This window comes from Pristis pectinata, chromosome 9, assembly GCF_009764475.1.
Source record: "Pristis pectinata isolate sPriPec2 chromosome 9, sPriPec2.1.pri, whole genome shotgun sequence".
NCBI lineage: Eukaryota > Metazoa > Chordata > Chondrichthyes > Rhinopristiformes > Pristidae > Pristis > Pristis pectinata.
Genome location: NC_067413.1, coordinates 10,950,182 through 10,973,661, shown reverse-complemented (window position 1 = coordinate 10,973,661; position 23,480 = coordinate 10,950,182). Strand labels below are relative to the sequence as shown.

Genomic DNA, 23,480 nt, shown 5'->3' with positions numbered 1-23,480 from the left:
ACCATCCAAGTTCTCAAAATCATGAGAAACATCACACTTTCTGCTGCCTCTGGCTACAAGTGTGGGACCATAACTTCCTTTTAATTGGGTCAGATTCAATGCAACTGTGTGTGTAATCTGTGGATGGCAGGCACATCCCACTATCCTGCACCTAACAGCTAGTAATTTACAACTACAGATCAAGACAAAGGCTGTGCTTGTACTTGGGGATCACTTTCTTTTTGAAGATGCATTTAAGTCTCAAACATTTCTGCCTCATTCAAACTATGATAAGTCCAATCCAAGAGAGAAACTCTTTAGTTCATTGCAGAGCAAAATGCAACGACAAAAACAAAATTGTTCCAACAATGAGTTAGTGTTCTGGTCACATTCCTGTTACAATTTTAAAATGGCAGAAAATCTATTTGTGGAGAGGGAGAGAGGGGGAGAGGGGGAGAGGGGGAGAGGGGGAGAGGGGGAGAGGGGGAGAGGGGGAGAGGGGGAGAGGGGGAGAGGGGGAGAGGGGGAGAGGGGGGAGAGGGGGAGAGGGGGAGAGGGGGAGAGGGGGAGAGAATGTGCTGGGGGGGAGAGTGAGGGGACATGTGGAAGCTGTGAAATGCAGAGCTGTAGGAAATGTTGGGCAAACCAGTGGAGAGAGAAGAGCTGAGTCCGTATTACAGATGGATGACGTACAGCAGAACTATCCAGTTCTGACACAACTACAGAAAATAAGTCATAGGATCAAAGAGTCATACAGCACAAAAACAGGCCCTTTGGCTCAACTCATCCATGCCGGCAATGATGCTCATCTAAGTTAGTGCCATTTACCCGCATTTGGCCCACATCCCTCTAAACCTAAAACTAATACCAAGTCCAGAGGATTTGGTACTAGTTTTAGGTTTAGAACATGCCCGAACAGAAGATGAGGTTTTGTCCCTCAAGCTTGCGTTGGCACATTTTCTAACAGTGCAGAAGGCCAGAGAGAGATAGGTCAGAGTGCGAGATGGAGGTGGATCTGAGAATGACCACGATAATACTTTTTACCCTTCTGATTGAGGGTCAATTATTTCAGGCCAAGGGGGTGAAGGTGCTCCCACTTACTTTCTGCACAGAGGGTGGCTGACATCTGGAATGTGCTGCCAAAGGAGGTGTAGTGGAATAAATACACAATCACTACGTTTCAGAGGGATTTAGACACTTAAACAGGCAAGGCATAGAAGGATATGGTCCTAATGTGAGCAAATGGGACTAGTGTAGATTGGCAAAAAGGTCAGCATGGATATGGTGGGTTGAAGGGTCTATTGTCCAACATACAAGGGAGAACTTCTCAGCTCTTTCATTATAAGAGTGTCATGGCAATATTTATGTCCTCCTGAGAGGACAATTTAACATCTCATCCAAAAGGTGGCATCACTAACCACATAATGCTCCCTCAGTATTACGTGGAGCATCTGCTTGTACTTCTGTGCTCAAGGCTCCAGTGTGGACCTTCTGACAGTAACAAGATCACTACCAATTCACAGAGTAGTGGTTTCAGCCAATTCTAATACAGGTGGCTCCTGGGTTACTGTGGGGGCAGGGTTGTGTTTCCGGAAAACGGTCCATATCGTGATTTTCCGTAAGGTGAAGCTACGTCATCAGTGCATGCATCAAGAAATAAGAGTTAAATAAACACTATTTTTTGTTCATTTACTTTTTTCACATAAATTCCATGAGAGCAAATTTTTATTCCGTATCTCAAATTTTTGGGTATGGATTTATGAATTCTGTGAACTTCCATAACCTGAACAGCCGTAATGTGGGTGTCACCTGGTATTTTCCTTAGTTATTTTTCTGTTGGTGTTTAGTTTGTCCCAACCACTTCCATCATTGGATATTAATTCTTATTCTCTTATTCCTCAATGCCAACAAATCTCTCCATGAACACCTTCCAACTTTGGAAAAGAAGTGCTGTCGGCACATTACTAGACTATAATACAGAGAACACGACTAATAACTGGGAGGCAGGAGTTCAAGTCCCCACCCAGCATGGCAAATGGCAAATCCAAATAGTTAGCGGTTAGCATAATGCTATTACAACGTCAGAGACCCAGGTTCAATTCCAGCCACTGTCTGTAAGGAGTTTATACGTTTTCCCCATGTCTGCGTGGGTTTCCTCCGGGTGCTCCGGTTTCCTCCTACATTCCAAAGGCGTACGGGTTAAGAAGCTGTGGGCATGCTCTGTTGGCACTGGAAGCGTGGTGATACTTGCGGGCTGCCCCCAGAACATTCTACGCAAAAGATACATTTCACTGTGTGTTGACCTTACACCTTATTGCACTGCACTTTCTCTGTAGCTGTGACACTTCACTCTGTACTGTTATTGTTTTTACCTGTACTACATCGATTCACTCTGTACTAACTCAATGTAACTGCACTGTGTAATGAATTGACCTGTATGATTGGTATGCAAGACAAGTTTTTCCACTGTACCTCAGTACAAGTGACAATAATAAGCCAATACATGTGACTGATAAAGATATCTTTAGTCTGGAATAATAAGATAACACCAGTAGTGGGGACTCAGGTTCATTAGGAGTAGACAACAGCAACGGATAGCCTTGCAAGTGATACCAACATAACAATATGTGGTTGGCTATTAACTGTCCTCTGAAGTGGCCCAACAAGCCATTCAGTTCGATGGTAACTAGGGATGGGTACTGAATGCTGACTTTGCCTGATATACCCAGCTCCTATAACCAAACAAAAGAAAAACATCACAAAATGTCAATCAAACCCAGACTTTGACTCACAGCCAGATTGGTGCACCCAGTTCAAAGAGATGCCTCTTCCCCCAAAGAAAGCTACGTCAAATCTCTAACAGCACCAGTGGGATGACTTCTCAAGAACACAAGAAAAACAGGAGCGAGAGTAGGTCAGCTGGCCCCACCATTCAATATGATTACGGCTGATCCATCCCAGGCCTGAACGCCGCCTCTGTGCCAGATCCCCATGGCCCTCAATCGTTCAAAGATCTATCTACCTCCACTTCAAATACTTTTAATGAGCTAACCTTCATGACTCTCTGGATAGAGAATTCCAGAGATTCACCACTCTGTGAGAAGAAATTTCAATGTACCTTCATTTTAAATTACTGGCCCTTTATCTTGAAACTTTGTTCGAAATTCTGCCTCTTATAAAAGCATCTCGACACTGACCCTCTCATGCCCCCTTAGAATCTTATGTTCCAATGCGATCACCCCTCATTCTTCTAATGAACACAGAGCAACCTGTTTATGTTCTCTTGACAGGACAATCCTCTCACTAAATAATGTGGACACACATTCTTAAAATAAGATATCTTTATTAGTCATATGTACATCAAAACACACAATGAAATGCATCTTTTGCGTAGAGTGTTCTGGGGGCAGCCCGCAAGTGTCGCCATGCTTCTGGCACCAACATAGCATGCCCACAACTTCCTAACTTGTACGTCTTTGGAATGTGGGAGGAAACCGGAGCACCCGGAGGAAACCCATGCAGACACGGGGAGAATGTATAAACTCTTTACAGACAGTGGCCGGAATTGAACCCGGGTCGCTGGTGCTGCAATAGCATTACGCTAACCGCTACACTACTGTGCCTGCATCAGTATCACAGAAAAATTGATACATGTGTGGCTGTTTGTTTACACAGCATCCAGTTCCATAATAGTTAATGGAACAGAAGAACAAAGTGTATTTATTGGGCAGCCAATCCAATATAGGCACCCCCAACCGCAAGATGTATTTAGTCACTATTTCTTTGTCCTTTACATGGTACCATATGGAGGAAAAGAACCCTGCAAAATGAATAAAGCCTTTTCATTCATTTATTTGTTCATGAGATGCAGACGTCGCCGGCAATGCCAACCTTTATTGTCCATCCCTAAATGCCCCCGAATTGAGGCAATTAAGAGTAAATCATATTGGTAGACTGCACCTCCAACAACACTCGAGAAGCTCAACAGCATAAGGGCAGAGAATCCCACTTGACTGGAATCCAATCCACCTCCTAACGTTCTTTTTAGATTTAAAATTTTATTTACAGCATGGTAACAGGCCCTTCCAGCTCAACGAGTCCACGCCGCCCATTTTAAACCCAAATTAACCTACCCGTACGTCTTTTGGAATGTGGGAGGAAACCGGAGCACTCAGAGGAAACCCATGCAGACACGGGAGAACATACAAACTCCTTACAGACAGAGACGGGAATCGAACCCCAATCACTGGCGCTGTAATAGCGTCGCGCTAACCACAACGCCACCGTGCCGCCCCAATTCATTCTTAGCTGCTCTACAAAATGCACCATGGTTACTTGCCCAAGCAGCACATTCCAAACTTGTGATCTCCACCACCAAGAAAACAAGGGTGGTAGGAGCAGGGGAACACTGCAACCTCCAGGTCATCCATCACACTAACTTGGAAATATTGCTCCTTCATCATCACTGGAACAATCAGCTGTAAACAGAAAATGCTGCAAATACTCGTCTGCCTCTGTGACGAGAGAAACAGACTTAACGTTTTAAGCTGATGACCCTCCCTCAGAAGTATCTAACTGGAACTGTCTTAACAGCACGGAGTGAGACAACCTTTACCCACCAGGCTTGCAATGGTCCAAGAAGCCACTTCTTGGCAGGCACGGTTGGAGCTGGCCACTAGACGAAGGCCTTGCCAGCTACACCCTCATCCCACGAATGCATAAAATTGTCCTGAATTGAAATGTTATTACTTGACACAGATTTGTTCATGCTTGAGCAAATCAGTATACTTGTCCACTTTATTCTACTTTGACAACAGCTCAATAATGAAGGTATTCAATCCTGTACAATATAGTCATTCTTCATTGTCACACTGTAATTGGAGCAAGGCATTTAACTCATTTCTTCACCACTTGGTTTAGAATCTCATTTAAAACTCTGCAAGAAACATTATGCTTTATCTGTACAACTTTTGAGTTATTCTTTTACAACCTGCGTTGCACCTTTGATGCAATTTATTGCCCTGAACCTTCTGCCACAGTTAAGTTACTGGGCTAGCATCAAAAGGCCTGGCCTATGGGTCTGGAAACACAAGTCAGAATTTCACCACTGGAATTTAAATTCATGTAATTAAATAAACCTGAAATGAAAGAGTATGAACAATGCTGATCACGAAACTGTCAGACATTGTAAAAACCTGACAGGTTCACTAATGTCCTTAGAGTCATACAGCACAGAAACAGGCCCTTCGGCCCAACTTGTCCATGCTGACTGCATTGCCCAGCGAGCTAGTCCCATCTGCCAATGGCCCTCTCAACCTCTCCTATCCATGTACTTATCTAGATGGCTTTTAAATGCTGCTAATGTGCCCGCCACAACCACTACTTCTGGCAGCTCATTCCAAATACACACCACCCTTTGTGTGAAGAAGCTGCCCTTGATGTGCTTTTTAAATCTCTTGTCCTCAGCTGAGCTGAGAAGTGGTAGATGGAGTTCAACCTGGATAAGTGTGAAGTGATACACTTCGGGAGATCGAATTTGAAGGCAGAATACAAGGTTAATGGCAGGACTCTTGGCAGTGTGGAGGAACAGAGGGATCTTGGGGTCCACGTCCATAGATCCCTCAAGGTTGCCACGCAGGTCAATAGGGTTGTTAAAAAGGTGTATGGAGCGTTGGCCTTCATTAGTCGGGGTATTGAGTTAAAGAGCCGCGAGGTGATGTTGTAGCTTTATAGAACTCTGGTTAGACCACACTTGGAGTATTGTGTTCAGTTCTGGTCACCTCATTATAGGAAGGATGTGGAAGCTTTAGAGAGGGTGCAGAGGAGATTTACCAGGATGCTGCCTGGAATGGACAGCATGTCTTATGAGGATAGGTTGAGTGAGCTAGGGCTTTTCTCTTTGGAGAGGAGGAGGATGAGAGGTGACTTGATAGAGGTGTACAAGATGATAAGAGGCTTAGATCGAGTGGACAGTCAGAGACTTTTTCCCAGGGTGACAATGGCTAACACGAGGGTACATCGTTTTAAGGTGATTGAAGGTATAAGGGGGATGTCAGGGGTAAGTTGTTTTTACACAGAGAATGGCGGGTGCGTGGAACGCACTGCCGGCAGAGGTTGTGGGGGCGGATACATTAGGGACATTTAAGAGACTCTTAGATAGCCACATGAATGATAGAAAAATAGGGGGCTATGTGGGAGGGAAGGGTTAGATCGATCTTAGAGCAGGATAAAATATCAGCACAACATTGTGAGCTGAAGGGCCTGTACTGTGCTGTAGTGTTCTGTGTTCTATGTTCTTTATAGAAGGAAATCTGCTGTTTCTACACAGTGTAGTCTATCAGTGTGATTGACTCTTAAATTGCCAGCTTGGCTCAGGAGCAACTAGGGATGGGCAATAAATGCTGACCTTGCAATGGGCAATCACATCTGTAAACAAATAAAAAGTCCGTGCTCTGGTTGCCTGTACTGGTTAGTCACGAGTTCAAGAGTCATGTACATACAGCACAGAAACAGAATCTTTGGCACAGAGTCCACACCAACCATCAACCACCCATTTACACTCATCCTATATTAATCCCATATTTTAATTCTCCACACATTCCCATGAACTCCCCCCAGATTCTACCACTCACCTACACACAAGGGGCAATTTACAGTAGCCAAATAACCGATCAATCCTCACATCTTTGGAACGCAGGCGGAAACCAGAACACCCGTGTAGTCCCACCGAGAACGTGCAAACTCTGCACAGACGGGATTGAACCTGGGTCTCTGGCACTGTGAGACAGTGGCTCTACTGGCTGCACCACTGCCTGTATCAAGTGAGTCCACTAAAACATAACGAGCACAGCTTTAGCTACAAGCTGTTACAACTAGCCCCTTCACTGGCCTCTTTTTTGCCAGGGTTGGGGAATCAAGAACTGGTGGGCATAGGTTGAAGGTGAAAGGGGAAAGACTTAACAGGAACTTCAGGGGCAACTTTTCTTTCATGCATAAAGTTTGCATTCTATGTTGAATGAGCTGCCAAAGGAAGTGGTTGAGGCAGGCACGGTAGTGTAGTGGTTAGCATAACACTTTACAGTGCCAGCGACGCGGGTTCAATTCCGGTCACTATAAGGAGCTTGTACGTTCTCCCCGTGTCTGCATGGGTTTCCTCCGGGTGCTCCAGTTTCCTCCCACATTCCAAAGACGTACGGGTTAGGAAGTTGTGGGCATGCTATGTTGGCGCTGGAAGCGTGGCGACACTTGCGGGCTGCCCCCAAGAACACTCTACGCAAAAGATGAATTTCACTGTGCGTTTCGATGTACATGTGACTAATAAAGATATCTTATCATATCTTACATTAACAACATTTGAAAGACACTTGGACTGGTAGACAGAGAGGAAAGGTTTTAGGGGGATATGAGCCAAATGTGAACAATTGAAAGAATTTGCAGTGGAGTAGTACAATGGAGAAACAAGAGGCTGCAGATCTGGAGCAATAAACAATCTGCTGGATGAACTCAACGGATTGAGCAGCTTCCATGGGGGCATAGGAATTGTCGATGTTTCAGGTCAAAACCCTGCATCAGGATGTTTGTTGCTTCAGATTCCAGCATCTGCAGTCTCTTGTATTTCCAAGTTTCTGGACTGGTTGGGACAGTTGGAACTGAAAGTCAGTCACTGTTGTGAGAAACTAAAGGAGGTTGTTGTGATTTGGTGGGCATCTTTCCCAGAACATCCACCCCTGAGACCACAGAGTCTGCATGGTGAGCAGAAAAGACCCACAGCTGACACAGTTCCTGGCAGTGAAGTTAGGATTGTGGAGCACCTTGCTTCACGCTCTCTTTCCTCAATGGTGCTCATCACCAATAAGACCAACCAGAAAAACTGTAAACACATCTCGATGAACCAACTTTATGAAAGACACCCATGGATGTGGCTAACATTTTCAAACCAGAGCAGTTCCCACTCCACACGAGTGAGGCAGTCCTGTGAAGGGAAACCCAGGTGACCTGGGCTAACATGGTTTCAAAGGCACATCAGGCACAGGGGACCCTGCATCAAGAGATTTTGGGTCCATCTCATCAGCAATGTGCCCATTTTTTGATGTTTCCCTCCTCTGCTTTTGAAGTCATTGAATTCAAACAGCATTTCCTCCATCTTCCACATGACCCCTCTCAGCAGCGCCACCTCCCCCACCCCTCCCCTGATAGAACAGTGATGGAACCTCTCCCCATAATTGAGGTCCTCCGACCCAGGCAACATCCTGGCGAATCTCCTCTGCACTCTCTCCAGCGCAGCCACATCCTTCCAGTAGTGTGGCAACCAGAACTGCACACAATAATCCAAGTGTGGTCTAACCAGTGTTTTGTAAAGGTACAACATAACGTCCCAACTTTTATAATCTACGCCCCAACCTATGAAGGCAAGCACGCCATCTCCTTTCTTCACCACCTTATCAATCTGTGTTGCCACCTTCAGGGAACTATTAACTGCAGGTTCCCTCTGTCCTTAGCACCCTACCATTTACTGTACATATCCTACCCCATTTGACTTCCCAAAATCCATCACCTCACACATCAGGATTAACCTCTATCTGCCAAGGCTCTGCCCAACTTTCCATCTGATCTATATCCTGCTGTAGCCCTAGACATCCTTCCTCGCTATCCACAACACCAACTTACCTGTCATCCACAAACTATTCTCTCATCTTTATAGATCAAAGGGATCACTTAAATTCCAGAGAGTTCGGTCATCGTACTCAATTCTTCCTCATAGGACATTCCTCTCACCTCATGAATCGATCTCGTGAACCAACCTGTAGGTATAAGCCTATCCTTAATGATGGAGACTAAAACTAAATGCAGTACCCATGGAATCAGATGAGGCCATTCAGCCCATCAGGGCCATGCCAGTACTCCAAACGTGGTCTCACACAAAGCCCTGTACAGTTGTAGGAGGGCTTCCTTATTCCTTTACTCTAACCTCTGGTGTAGTTACGTGCAGTGAAATGAGAAATAAACCCCCCCCTCAAGCAATGTATTAATGTTCAGTACACATTATGAACATAAACAAGGCAATAAAAATTTTATGGCCTTTTTTGATCCAGAGCCAAGAACATATGTAGCACATGATGGCTAGTTAAGTGTTGTAGAGTCATAGGGTCACACAGCACAGAAACAGGCCCTTCGGCCCACCATATCCATGCTAACCATTAAATATCCATCTAAATGAACAGAAATACTTGGTCTGTTGCCTTCCATGCCTAAAGAATCCAAAGAAGTTAACTTCACATGTCTAAGTATTGAGCTCCTGCCCAGAGTCAACTTATCCACACACTTTCCAGTGGTTACCAAAAAGCTTGACGAAGGGAGGTGGGGGAGGGGAGGGATAGGCAGAGGGAGAAGGCTCTTCAGCTTCATTTTTTTTTAAGATATCTTTATTAGCCACATGTACATCAAAACACCCAGTGAAATGCATCTTTTGCGTAGTGTTCTGGGGGCAGCCCGCAAGTGTAGCCACGCTTCCGGTGCCAACATAGCATGCCCACAACTTCCTAACCCGTACATCTTTGGAATGTGGGAGGAAACCGGAACACCCGGAGGAAACCCACGCAGACACGGGGAGAACATACAAACTCCTTACAGACAGCGGCGGGAATTGAGCCCGGGTCTCTGGCGCTGTAATAGTGTTACGCTAACCGCTACACTACCCTGTCTGCCCAGTTGAATCCTTTGTCCAAAGAAGCCAACAGTAGGGGAACTGGCCCATGTCAAACTATCATATTAACTGAGTTACAAGATTCCCTGTAGTCTGAAGCCAAAGTGAATTTCAATATAATGATATGATGAATAGAATGGACTGTAATAATTACACAGAAATTCGAGTGTTAAAGCAGGCCATTTTGCCCATTGGGTCACCGGCACTGTAATAGCGTTACACTAACCGCTACACTACCGTGCCTGCCACCAATCAGGGCGTCCTGTGACCCTTGCTCTCACATCATCACCTCTTAACCCACTGGGGATCAGGCTGGCGACGAGGACTCACCATGACTTTCCGCAGGGTGTACCTTCTGGATCGGATGTCATCCATGAGCATCTCGTACGGCGTGAGCTGGTACTCGATGGGCAGCGGGTTGTACTGTCGTTCCTGCACCTTCTTCAGCTTCACACCGTTCCGCAGATCCCTCATCACTTGCACCCAGAAACATGCCTGAAAGTGAACAGTAGGCATCGTCAGTGCGGGCACTCACTCCCTGCAATTCCCTCCCAACTGGAACTGGCACCCAAGCAGCAGCAACCAACAAGAACCACCCTCCAGTGGAAAGAACAGAGAGGTCAGAATTGACACAGTATCCAGAACAGGAGGGAATTGCAATTGGTTTATTACTGTCACATGCACCGAGACACAGATTATAAAACTTTGCTTTGCATGCCATCCATACAGATCATTCCATACATAAGTACATCGAGGTAGTCCAAAGGAAAAAGCAACAACAGAATGCAGAATATGGTGTTACAGTTACAGAGAAAGTGCAGTGCAGATAGACAAATAGGGTTAAAAGGGTCATGACAAGGTAGAGATCAAGAGTTCATCTTTATTGTACAAGGTGTCCCTTCTAGAGTCTGATAACAGTGTGATAGAAGCTGTCCTTGAGCCTGGTGGTATGTGCTTTTAAGCTTTTGTACCTTCTGCCTGATGGACTGGGGGAGAAGAGAGAATGTCTGGGGGTGGGAGGGGTCACTGGTTATGTTGGTTGCTTTCCCGAGGCACCAGGGAGTGTAGACAGAGTCAATAGAGGGGAGGCTGGTTTTCCTGATGGACTGGGCTGTGTCCACAACTCTTTGCAAGATCCCTTGAGGTCCCCAAACAGCCTACTTCAAGATTTGCCATTCTCTGGTGAACCCAAAACTCTGCCCCAAGTCTTCACTCAACTTATAAATGTTGAATGAGAACTATTTGCTTTTATAATTACACCTCAACTTCTAACATCACTGCTCACCCATCCCAGCCTGTTTGAAATCCTAGGGATGAGAGGGATGGATGGGAAGATGCCACAGGGAGCAAAGTGGAAGGAAGAGGAAAATGGGAGACAAAATTTCACAAGAAAGCCACACAGGAAACAGAACTTGTCAGAAAGTTTTATAACCCATCTGCCTAGGAGGGGGAGGGGTGGCAGTTACACGTTTCAGGAAGAGGTTGAGGCAGGTACATTAACAGCATTGAAAAGACACTTGGACAGGTACATGGATACGAAAGGTTTAGAGGGATACGGACCAAACTGGACCTTTTATATGGGTGTCTTAGCTGGTATGGACCATTTGGGCCAAAGGGCCTGTTTCCGTGCTGTATAACTCTGTTTCCTTACAACGAAAGAGGCCATTCAGCCCATTAATTCTACGACAGGTCACAGAGCAATCTCATCAATCCCATTCCCCTCCTCTCTCATATGCCCCAATGTGATGTTTACAGACTCTCCCAACACCACACTTGGTATTAGTTTATTACTATCACTTGTACGATTGGTTTGTAAGACAAGCTTTTCACTGTACCTCGGTACAAGTGACAATAATAAACCAATACCAATACCGAGGTACAGTGAAAAACTTGTCTTGCATACTGATCGTACAGGTCAATTCATTACACAGTGCAGTTACATTGAGTTGGTACTGAGTGCATTGAGGTAGAACAGGTAAAAACAATAACAGTACAGAGTAAAGTGTCACAGCTATGGAGAAAGTGCAGAGCAATAAGGTGCGAGGTCACAACAAGGTAGATCGTGACATCTCTCTCTAGTTGGGCTTCCACCTGTCTATGGTTTGGTTGATAATCTGTGGGTCTGGATCGAGGTGGTGTCCCTCTGTCTTGTGCAGAAATTACTGAACCTCGAGGATGTTCTCCTTAAAGTAGAGGGGTTCAGAGGCGATTTAATGGAGGGAATCAACAATGATTTTGCGGTTCAGATAGAGTCTTTCACCTCTGGTGACAGGGATGGGAGGATGACTGGAGTTGTATGATTAGAGCACAAAGTGATGTTTATAGACTCTTCCAGAGCCGCATTCTCGCATCTTCCTCTAGTTAGGTTTCTATCTGTACTACAGCACTAATGAAAAGCTAGAAGCAGTACATTCCCTTCACAAAGCATTGATGGAAACCACAGTTTGCATGCTGTTCCTTTGAACCAAACATTGTTTATAAGTGGTTGGGTGGGTATTAGGGCGGCCACCTGACTAAAATGTTAAAGCGGGACTAGTCAGCAGTGACCAGCTTCCACCAACCAGCCCTCTTACCGCTGCCACCCCTCCCCAATCTGACTTGGGGCTGTGACCTGTGGAGAGCAGTGGTGGAGAGCACTGTCCATTGTGGAGCAGGCACACTTGTCTGCCGTTTATTTATAATGGCCCCATTTAAAGAACTGACTTCATTTTTCAACAAAGAGAGAATTAAAAGGGTTAGTGAAGTGGCTAGTCCTACCTGAGTCCAATGGGCCCTGTATCATTGATGGGGTCTTTTCTCTTCCCCTGTGAATTGTGGGAGCTGCCACCCTCCATGGCCAAGTCATTAACCGAGCAAATCCAAACACAAGTCCCTTTTAACCAGGAGCCGCTCCCTGCCTTTGCATGCAGGGCTGTGAGGAGACACCAGAGACAAATGTTGCCCCCGAAGCATGCAGCCCAAGCCCAGATCTTCACCTTCATACCTCCAGACAGTCCTGTCCAAATAGGGTCAGATGATCACCCAAGACACAGTAGCATAGCAATTAACTTACTGAGCCAGTCATCTGGCAACCTGAACCTATGATTCTGAGATGCATCTGCAAATCCCAGCAAAGCTACTGGGAAATTAAATTCAATTACTTTAATAGATCTAGAATCAGAAAGCAGATATGGCTCTTGATTAACCATCTGATAGATTCATGGTCACCAGTACTGGTTGCTATTTGATTCCTGTCGACTTCGTTACATAATTTTACCTTCTCTCTTGTCGCTACATCATTGGTTTGGGCCTCGATATCTGCTCAGTACCAGAGCCATCATACAACAGTGATTGCACAAAGGAGGCCATTCAGACCATCAAATCTGTAGCAGCTCCTGGTACAGCAGTCTCTTCAGTCCTGTTCCCCCATTCTTTCCCTCAAACACCGATCCAATTCCTCCTTGATCCTTGAGCCATTTGCTAATGGGAACAGAGTCTCCCCATTTCCCATCATGATCTTCAAGTCTCCTCTCAACCTTTGCTCCATGGAGAACAACCTCAGCTGCTCCGGTCTAACCTTGGAGCTTAAACTCTTCAACCCAGAACTACTCAAGCCAATCTTTCCTGCACCCTCTGGAAACCTTCACAACTTTTCAAGAACTAAGTGACCAGCATTGAATGCAATACTCCACTTTCAGCCTAGTCACTAATAACAGAACTTTGTAGATGTCTGTGCATTAAGACAGTAGTTACACTAAACATGTTAATATAAAGAAAGGAGATGCTGATCATGGCAACTTACCCAGTCAAAATTATTGAGCTCATCCAGTTCCATACTGGGTTGGCAGCTTACGTCCTTGTTAAGTGCCTGCATTCTCCTCAGATTCTGCCAAATAACAGGTAACACATTAGGATCATCAAACCATACAATAGCACAGCATAGGAGGAGGCCGTTCACCCCATCCCACCCGCGTCAGCTCTTCAAAAGGTCGATACAGTGAATCAACCCTCCTTTTTTCATGAACCACCTTGTGCATCAACGGGACCAAATCCAGAGAATTCTCTCTGGAGCAAAAAAAAAGTAGATCCAAACTAAAGTAAAAAGAGCGCTGAAAATGCTCAGCAGGTTGGACAGCATCTGCGGAGAGGGAAACATGGACAAAGTTTCAGGGTCGTGGCTGTCTATCAAAACTGGAAAAGTCAGGACACAAATGCGCTTTAAGCTGCAGGGAGGGAGGGGTGAAGAGGACAGAGGGAATGCCTATAGTAAGGTCCAGACCAAGGTTGTCAAGGTAACAACTACCTTAAGAACCAGCTGTAAAAGATGGAAGAATCAGGAAACAAAAGGAACAAACTGAAACTGATATATCCAGCAACAAAAAGGCTGGTTACCTATAATTGTTGAATTCAATATTGATTCGCAAGGACTATAACGTGCCCAGATGAAAAATGAGGTGCTGTTGTCCAAGTTTACACAAGGATTCATTGGAACAGAGTAGGTCAAAAGGTGAGGGGGAGATTAGAGAGGGAGGGAGACAAAGAATTAAAGTGACAGGCAACCAGAAGTTCAGGGTCACCCCTCCCCACCCCACCCCACCGTGGACTGAATGGACATATTCTGCAAAGTGGTCACCCAATCTGTGTTTAGTTTCCCCAACACAGAGGAGACATCAACTTGGTCACTGAATGCAGTACAGTAGATGGGAAGAGGTGCAAGTGAATTGCTGCTTCATCTGGAAGGACTGTTGAGACCCTGGACGATGGGAATGAAAGTGGTAAAAGGGCAGGTGTTGCATCTTCTGTGTTTGTGTGGGAAAGTCCTGTGAGAAGGGGAGAGCTGAACGAGCAAACTAGAGTGTCACAGAGGGAATGGTCCCTGCGGAATACTGAAAGTGGAGGGAAGAGGAAAAGGACACTGGCTGCACTCTATCACAGATAGTCCCTCTATTCTTCCCACTCTTCCCCCTTGCTGCAACTTAAGACATTCTTGTTTTCTTATTTTCCCAGTTTCGATGAAGGGCCATTGACCTGAAGCCTTGACTCTGTTTCTCTCTCCACAGATGCTGCCTGACCTGCTGAGTGTTTCTGGCATTTTCAGATAATTCTTTTGCTCACTTTGTCACTTTTTGACCTGAACACTTCCCTAGATATGGCTTCAAGTACACTTGCAGTGTGTACATCAACCGAGTACTGGTCTTCATGCCTGAACATTGGGTATAGCTGCTTGTTAGACTGTACAGGGCATGACAGCTGAAGATCTTCTTGACCTCAACAACAGCTACTCATCCACACATCCAATAAGGAAGGGGGTGCCTTGCTAATTTCCAATCCTGCTATTGGTCCACAGGCAATGAGTGACATTTCAGCCCTCCACTTGATGACCACAGAGTCAGAAGGGGAAAGTGTGGTGATTATGTTGGAGGATGCTCTCCTCCTCCCCCCCAGTCAGTGCATGCACTTCCTGGTTTCAACTTCAACAGAATATCTGATCAGAAGCAATAAAAGCAGCTGTCAGGCACCCTTCAAGTCTGTTCCAATGAGATCTCTGCATTCTCTCCCTCTATCACCCAAGCAAGACTGGGTAGAAGACAAAAAATGCTCCAGTCAAAACATCACAGAAACACAATCACCCGTTTTCTAACAGTAGGTTCTTTTGTCAGCTGCCAATCAATCACTGCATGCAAGGAAATGCACAACACAGAAGACCACAAACTCTTGCAATGATATTGATTCTACTTCTAAGAGTAGCTCAATTAAAATAAGGAAATGAATACTATTAGGCTCTTGTCTTGGATATCCTCTCACATATAACCTGGTGGGAGAAGACTGGACAACCATAACAATCTAGTTCACTTAGTTCAATGCGTGTAACTTGTCTTTGCAAAATAATACAAACACTCTATGCAATCCCCCCCCCCACCCCCCAAAGGCTGTGTTGTTCATCCCACACAGGAGGAATTATCTTCAGTGATTTCCCCAACTTCAACTCTGAAACAGAGCAGGGTGGCGAATGGGAATATCAAGAAATTTGAACAGGTGGAACAAACTGTCCTTCCCTTGCGTCCACCAACACTCTCGCATTCAAGGCTCTTTTGTCAGGATGAGATATTGGTCACATAAATGCCAGCATGAAGGTGTCAAGGAGTTGTTAGCATTAATTTAAAAAAAACAATCACAAGTCCCAGATGCTTCAGAACTTTTAACTAAGGTGTCGAAATGTCTAATGCTAGAGGGCATGCATTCAAGGTGAGAGGGGGGTAAGTTCAAAGGAGATGTGCGGGGCAAGTTTTTTTTCAAAACACAGAGAGTGGTGGGTGCCTGGAATGCACTGCCAAGGGTGGTGGTGGAGGCAGATTCGATAGAGGCATTTAAGAGGCTCTTAAGATAGGCGCATGTATGTGCAGAGAATGGAAGGGAATGGAAGGATATGGACTTAGGTAGGCAGAAGGGACTAGTTTAGTTAGGCTTTTAATTACTAGTTTAATTAGTTCAGCACAACATCGTGGGCTGAAGGGCCTGTTCCTATGCTGTGCTGTTCTTTGTAAACACGTGGAAGGAACAGAGCAAGAAATAACCTCCTTCTGTCACCTCCCAATAAGAAAAACATCACCTTATTCATTAAAACATAATAGATTTGTTTGGTCAGCTGTGGCTCAGTGGGTGGCACTCTTGTCCCTTGGACTGAAGGTTCTGGGTACTAGTCCTACTCCAGCAACACAAGCACAAAAATTTAGGCTGGCACTCCACCTTTGCACAGAGGTGCCATCTGTTGGATGGGACTTTCATCTGAGGCCCTATTTGCCCTCTCAGATGGTGTTACTTCAAAGAAGAGTAGGTCAATTAGCCTGGGTGCACTAAACAATATTGACCCCTCCATCAACAATTCTGCAACAAGTGAGTTGGCCATTCTCGCATTTGTTCAACACTAATGGACAAAAATCAGCTGCTTTCGTTCCAACAGTGACAATACTTCCAAAGTCCTCACCAACTATAAGCTGCTTTGGAACTTTCTAAAAGAAATGTGAAAGGTACTATATAAATACAAATGTTTCTTTGTAGTCCTTATCACTGAAAGTGCAACAATGCCTTACTTTAATGCCACAGCATATTTAATGACTTAAATTATAATGTTTCTTCAGGAGCTGATAATTACTCAACAATTGGATGGAAGCAGCAGCAGGTTCTATTTTGGGAATACATAAAAGTATTAATTTTAACTGAATAACACTGAAGAATTCTGAAGGGTGGTGTGTTTCCTTCAGTGTAACACTCCCAGTCACATAGCACAGAAACAGGCCCTAGGCCCACCATCTCCGTGCCAACAATTAAGTACCCATTCATGCTAGGTCCGTAGCTTAATATAAATGAGTGGACTTCATATATATCAGAGGTTGGAAGAATCTCTGCACTTTAGGAATGAACCAGAAATAAATAGAGCTAGGATAGTGTATAGACACAAGAGACTACAAATGCTGGAATCTGGAGCAAAAAAAAAACAAACTGCTGGAGGAGCTCAGCAGGTCAGGCAGCATCTGTGGAGGGAAATGGACAGTCGACATTTTGGTTTCAGACCCTTCATCTGGACTGAAAGATAGAAGGGAGATAGCCGGTATAAAGAGGTGAGGGGAAGTGGTGGAGCAAGAGCTGGCAAGCAATAGGTGGATCCAGGTGAGGAAGGAGTGATAGGCAGATGGAGGAGGGAAGAGTGGAGATAGTTGACAGAGGCTGGGAGGTGATGGGTGGAGGCGACAAAGGGCTGCAGATGGTGGGATCTGACAGGAGAGGAAGGTGGAGCCTGGAACCAAATAAGGGAGGTGGGGAGGGAAGATGGGAAGAGTAGGGGGAGGGGACCCAGTGGGAGGTGTGTGTGGGTGATGGGCAGATGGAGGTGGTAGGAGGCCTGGTGGGGTGGGGTGGGGTGGGGTGGGGTGGGGGTGGGGGTGGGGGTGGGGGAACTGGGAAGATCAGGAGGGGAGAGAAAGAAAGAGGGAGCAAGTTACTTGAAACTGGGGAATTCCAATTACAGGTAACCTAGGATAGTGTGTAATTAGTACAGCCACTTCACGTTAATTTATTTCTTGTGTCAGGAAGCTACCTATGTAGGAGTAATAACACAAGGAGCTCATCATCCAACTTGTCATTTGCCAGGTTCCTACCAAGTTGCAGCCACAGAACGCACCACTTGCCAAATCTCGGCAAATCTGCCGAACCCCCAACTGAGCTTGGTGAGTAGTCTGTTACAGTAAGGGGAGGGGGGAATATTTTATTGCTATTCCCCCTTTTTTTTTATAACAAGTCTTTGTTGAATTATTTGGGATCAGCTGTAACTGGAACAACTAGGAAAGTCTGCCTGCCTTGCATCAAAGACAGGAACTGCTTAGCCGTTTTGGAAAGGAATGCTAAATGTTAATATTCGTGTTTTTACATCTCAAGGATTATATTTTTGTGATTGTGTCTTAGCAGGAACACAGCGTGCACTTTCCATACAATAATGGTGATCGACGGATAAACACCAACCAGGTCATCAGGTCTAACATCCTCTTCATTGAAATAGTGCCTAGGGGTGTATCTGAGAGGGCAGATGGGAACAGGAAATGGATGGGATGTAGAAACAGATCATGGAGCTGGGATAGTCCGATATCAAATCCATGTCCTTTTTCCCTCTCTCGCTCTAACCCACTTTCTGATGTACTCTTCAATGGTAACATGTTCCACAAAATTCTGCCAACTCAAAATTCTATTAGCTGCAATGTAATTGCGGCACAGTGGTGCAGCTAGTAGAGCTACTGCCTCACAGCTCCAGTGATCTGGGTTTGATCCTGACCTCTGGTGCTGTTTGTGTGGAGTTTGAACATTCCCGCTGTGACCATGTGGATTTCATCTGGATGCTCTGGATTCTTCCCATATCCCAAAAACGTGTGGGTTGGCAGGTTAACTGGCCACTGTAAACTTCCCCTAACGTGTGTGTGAGTGGTAGAATCTGGGGGGATCAAATGGAAATGCAGGGAGAATAAAATAGGAATGGTGTAAATTGGTGCTTGATGGTCAGCACAGACTTGGTGGGCTGAAGGGTCTGTTTCTGTGCTGTGCGACTCTATGACACCAATTAAAGTCTCCTCCAAAATACAGGACCTCAGGCACGACCACAGTCCCCAAGTTCTGCACTGGAGTGTCAGCTTGGATTTCGCTTGTCCTCAAGTCTCTGAAGTCAGACTTGAACCCACAACCTTCAGGCAAACAAACAAAATGCTGGAGGAACTCAGCGGGTCAAGTAGCATCTGTGGAGAGAAATGGACAGTCAAAGTCCAGATGAAGGGTCTTGACCTGAAAAGTCAACTGTTCATTTCCCTCCAGAGATGCTGCCTGACCCGCTGAGTTCCTCCAGTATTTTATTTCTTGCTCCAGATTCCAGCATCTGCAGTGCCTTGTGTTGGTCTTGCACTTGGAAAAATGTTCTGATTTCATTCTTACAGCATGGGGAGCAAACACCGACACATGGAACGGTGGGGACGAAGGAGGAAATAACTGTACAAAGAATGTCAGCTGCTCACGCACATTTTCTCCTGTAAAATCATTCTTTGCTCCTTCCTGTTATCAATGTCTCTTGGTGAGCTCTTACCTCTTTTGCACTTTTTATTTTGGCCAAGAAGGTCTGTAGCTCCATGGACTCCGCAAAGAGCGCCCGGCACACAGCCTGGTAGTGGTTCGGCGCCTCCGGTGGGGTCGTGAGATGAGCAGCGCACAACTGACAAAGAGAAAAATGAAAGGACACTTTAGTCTCCCACCTTTTTACCTCTCCTGAATGCAACCATTGTTGGGCTGGCTTTTCTACTTCAGCAGTCAGCTGACCCTCACGAGGCATTTCTCTGCTTTTTCTGAGCACATGTACCGTTTTTACTTTCTTTCCGATCCTGGCCCTATCTGGGTAACACAGAGCTGAGGTTTCACCATGCCCATCATTCAATCGCAAAGTCAAAGTCATGTTTATTGTCATATGCACAAGTACATGTATGCACAGGTGCAATGAAAAACTTACACAGCAGCAGAGTCACAACATTCACAAGAAAAACACAAATGAAACATGAAACATAAATTATACATTACTGTATATAGAAAAGAAAACAATCAGAGAACAAAAAAGTCCATTGTAGTAGCAAGTGGTCATAATGTTGCTTTACTGAGGTAGTGATTACAGTTGTGCAGATTGGTTCAAGAACCGAATGGTTGAAGGGAAGTAGCTGTTCTTGACTTGGTGGTGTGGGACTTCAGGCTTCTGTACCTCCTGCTTGATGGTAGCTGCGAGAAGATGGCATGGCCCGGATGGTGGGGGTCTTTGATGATGAATGTTGCCTTCTTTCTCAGAAAAAGCAGGGAAACGTTTGTGTGGGTCAGTCAACTCCTGAGAACGTGATGTGATTTTAGTAGTATGGTCTGTGCAATATTACTGGACTGGTTTGTCATACAAGTTGATGCTCACCATTCCTGCTGCCTCTATTAGTGGGAGAAACATACTGGGCAGGGTAGACAAGGTCCAAGATGGCACCAGAGCATGGTGACTCATTGTGAGATGGCTTTAGCAGACACATTCGTTACATTATAATCGTTCTACTCTTTTAAATCTCAATTCTAAGACTGTAAGAATTACCTGCACTGCACTTTCTCTGAAACTGCAACACTGTATTCTGCATTCTCTTTTTACTACCTTGATGTAATTACGTATGGCATGATCTGTCTAGATGGCACATAAAATAAAAGCTTTTCACTGTATATCAGTACATGTGACAATAATAAACCCATACCAATACCAAGGCTTACTGCCTGATTACCTACCCATCAGTGAGAACGAAGGTCTGCCCTGTTCTATGTACAGATTCAACTCCAGGGCAATTCTGCAATAGGGAATTGTTCCTGCTCCAAACATCACCAAACTCTCTCACAGTATATTTTAAGTTAGGGTTTTTCAGAATGATTTCCACCTAAACATGTGTAAAATCCATCCAAGTACAAGTCACAACAGAGCACCAATGTACAGAGTGAAGTACAATGTACAAGTGGCTCATCTACTGTGCTCCAAGCCTGTTGGTGGGCATGGTGTGTCCACCAGCTGGAAAGACTCCATTATATCAATCTCTCACAATATGGAAAGAACAGCTTGCATTAATACTTTATATTTAAAACAGCAGAAAACACAGGAAAATTATTAAATACACATAATATAATTAAGCAAGAAAATGTACACCGTCTATACACTTCTCCCTTGCAGCCATTCTTCTCCATTCTTGGTGTTCCAACAGAAGCTTAACACGGTGTAGGTTCCATTCCAGAGGCAGATTTCCCAGTGGATGTCCAGGGAAATCTATGGAAGCTCCTGCTCAGCTGCCGGACTTCATGGCATGTCCAAAGTTGGTGCACAGCTGTGTGGAAGTTTGGAACGTACTAGTCTGTGCAACTGAACCTCTGCACGATTATCTGAAATAAGTGCTGGCTTCTCCACAAGGAACCACTGCCATTTCTGTGGAAAATTCAGGACATTATCTGTCCAATAAAATGTCCAAATTTGATGCAACTCTGCTACAATGCAGGAACCATTTAAATTATTTGCAAATCCCAGCAATTTTGCTGACGATTTATTTTTGTAGCTTGGCACAACTGACACTGTAAAAACACAGCTCAGTAATCTGCACTTAAGGTCAGGAGCTCTCAAAGCAAAAGCCAGCAGCAGTTTTATCCCATTTCTGCCATTTGCAATATCTGAGATGTTATGCTGTAATGCAGATGAACTGACACATGTTATATCTCTCGTTAGCAATGGGGTAATTTGGTATAAATGGCAGTAAATTGGAACAGTACACTGAGGTGCAGAAGTACACGGTAGCTGCAGATAACGTTATGGAATATAGAACAGTACAGCACAGTACAGGCCCTTCAGCCCACGATGTTGTGCTCAGCTATATGAACACCTAATCCATGATCAATCTAAAATCCTTCCCCCCTGCACAGCCCACATCCCTCAATTTTTCTTGCTTCCATCTGCCTATCTAAGAGCCTTTTAAATGTCCCTATTGTATCAGCCTCTACACCCCCCCCCCCCCCCAGCAGTGCATTCCAGGCACCCACCACTCTCTGTGTAAAGAACCTACCTCTGACATCTCCCCTGAACATTTCTCCTCTGTCCTTTAATGGATGTCCTCTGGTATTGGCCATTGCTGCCCTGGGGAAAAGATGCTGGCTGTCCACTCTATCTATTCCCCTCATAATCTTAGGCACCTCTATCAAGTCGCTTCTTATCCTGCATCACTCTAAAGAGAAAAGCCCTCGCTCACTCAACCTTTTCTCATAAGACATGTTCTCTAACGTTGGGTCTTAGTAATGCCCAGAATGGAACCACACAGGAGTGATTTTCATGTATTGCTGCCAGGACAGAAGATTAGTAAACAAACAGTCTCAGAGTTTCCAGGAACTCTCACCGTTGCTCAGTGAGCCTGAACAAACCAGGCTTTATGAAGCAATAGTGTTTAGGGATTGTTGCTTTTTTTTTAAAGAAGTGGTCTGTTGAATGGTCACAGCTCTTGCTCCATATGGGTTCACATTGAAAGAACAATTTTACACAATGTACAGCCCTGCCACATGCTGTCTCAGTGCCCTGGGTCTAATGTCAACCAGAATATTCCCATTCTTGTTGCTGAAACTTCCACAATCATTTTAAGTTCCTGACAAATAAGGTTATCCACTGTTGTTCCCAAGTCCAAAGTCATATCATATCCCATTCACTCCTCCTCCCTGATCAGCACTGCCACCAAGATAAGCAATGCCTCCAATTCAACTTCCTCACTCATGCTTTCAAATCCCTCCAATCTTCTGCTCCTCCTTCTCTCTGTAATCCCTTCCAGCCCTATAACCCTGCAAAGTACTTTAAACTCTGCCTCTTGTTCAACCCCACTGCCTTCAGCTGCCAAGGTCCTGAATTCTGGAATTCCCTTCCTAAACCCCTCTGCTTCTCATGGAATTTTATGGCATTAAAGGAAGCCATTTGGCCCATAGTACCTCTGTGGGCCAGAATAGCCCCCCCCCCCCAGATCCTTGCAAGTTACAGCACATCAGGCAATAGCCCAGATACTCTTTACCAACAAACAAGATGCTGGAGGAACTCAGCAGGTCAGGCAGCATCAGTGGAGGGAAATGGACAGTCGACGTTTTGGGTAGGGACCCTTCATTTGGATCTTGTTTGTTGCTCCAGATTCCAGCATCTGCAGTCTCTTGTGTCTGATACTCCTTAACTCTGCTGAGGATTCCTGCCTCTTTAGGCACCAGGATCCAGACCTTGACTATTCCATGGGTGTAAATACTGTTTTAGCTCCCTAAAGGCAGAACACAAAAGGAGGTAATTTGACTGTGCTCGCCGGAAGAAATACAACACTGTCAGATCTGCCTGTGCTTCTTGCTGGATCGCTGTGAAGGTACATGTCACAAGAGCTCTTGTGAGCTCAGGGAGTTAGCACTGCTTTTGCTCCACTTCATTTTACAGCAGGATGGATGGTTATTTGGTACTGGTATTGGTTCCTCTGGTTTCCTCCCACATTCCACAGACGTACGGGTTAGGAAGTTGTGGGCATGCTATGTTGGTGCCGGAAGCGTGGTGACATTTGCGGGCTGCCCCCCAGAACACTCTACGCAAAAGATGTATTTCACTGTGTGTTTTGATGTACATGTGACTAATAAAGATATCTTAACATGTACCGGGATACAGTGAAAAGCTTTTGTTTTGCATGCCATCCAGACAGATCGTGCCATAGATACTTACAGTGAGGTAGTAGAAAGA

At 45.1% G+C, this 23,480-nt stretch overlaps 1 protein-coding gene across 4 annotated transcripts in view; it reads right to left on the bottom strand.

Annotated features, from left to right (window-relative positions):
* The window catches only part of LOC127574709 (protein spire homolog 1-like), a 210,604-nt gene that overhangs the window by 70,172 nt on the left and 116,952 nt on the right, over positions 1–23,480 (bottom strand). For all 4 annotated transcript variants that reach the window (XM_052023996.1, XM_052023995.1, XM_052023999.1 and 1 more), the window contains exons 4-6: positions 19,281–19,406; positions 13,464–13,547; positions 10,013–10,177 (exon numbers count right to left, since the gene is read on the bottom strand). In XM_052023996.1, coding sequence (XP_051879956.1) covers positions 10,013–10,177; positions 13,464–13,547; positions 19,281–19,406 — 375 coding nt within the window. The remainder of the gene's footprint in view (positions 1–10,012; positions 10,178–13,463; positions 13,548–19,280; positions 19,407–23,480) is intronic.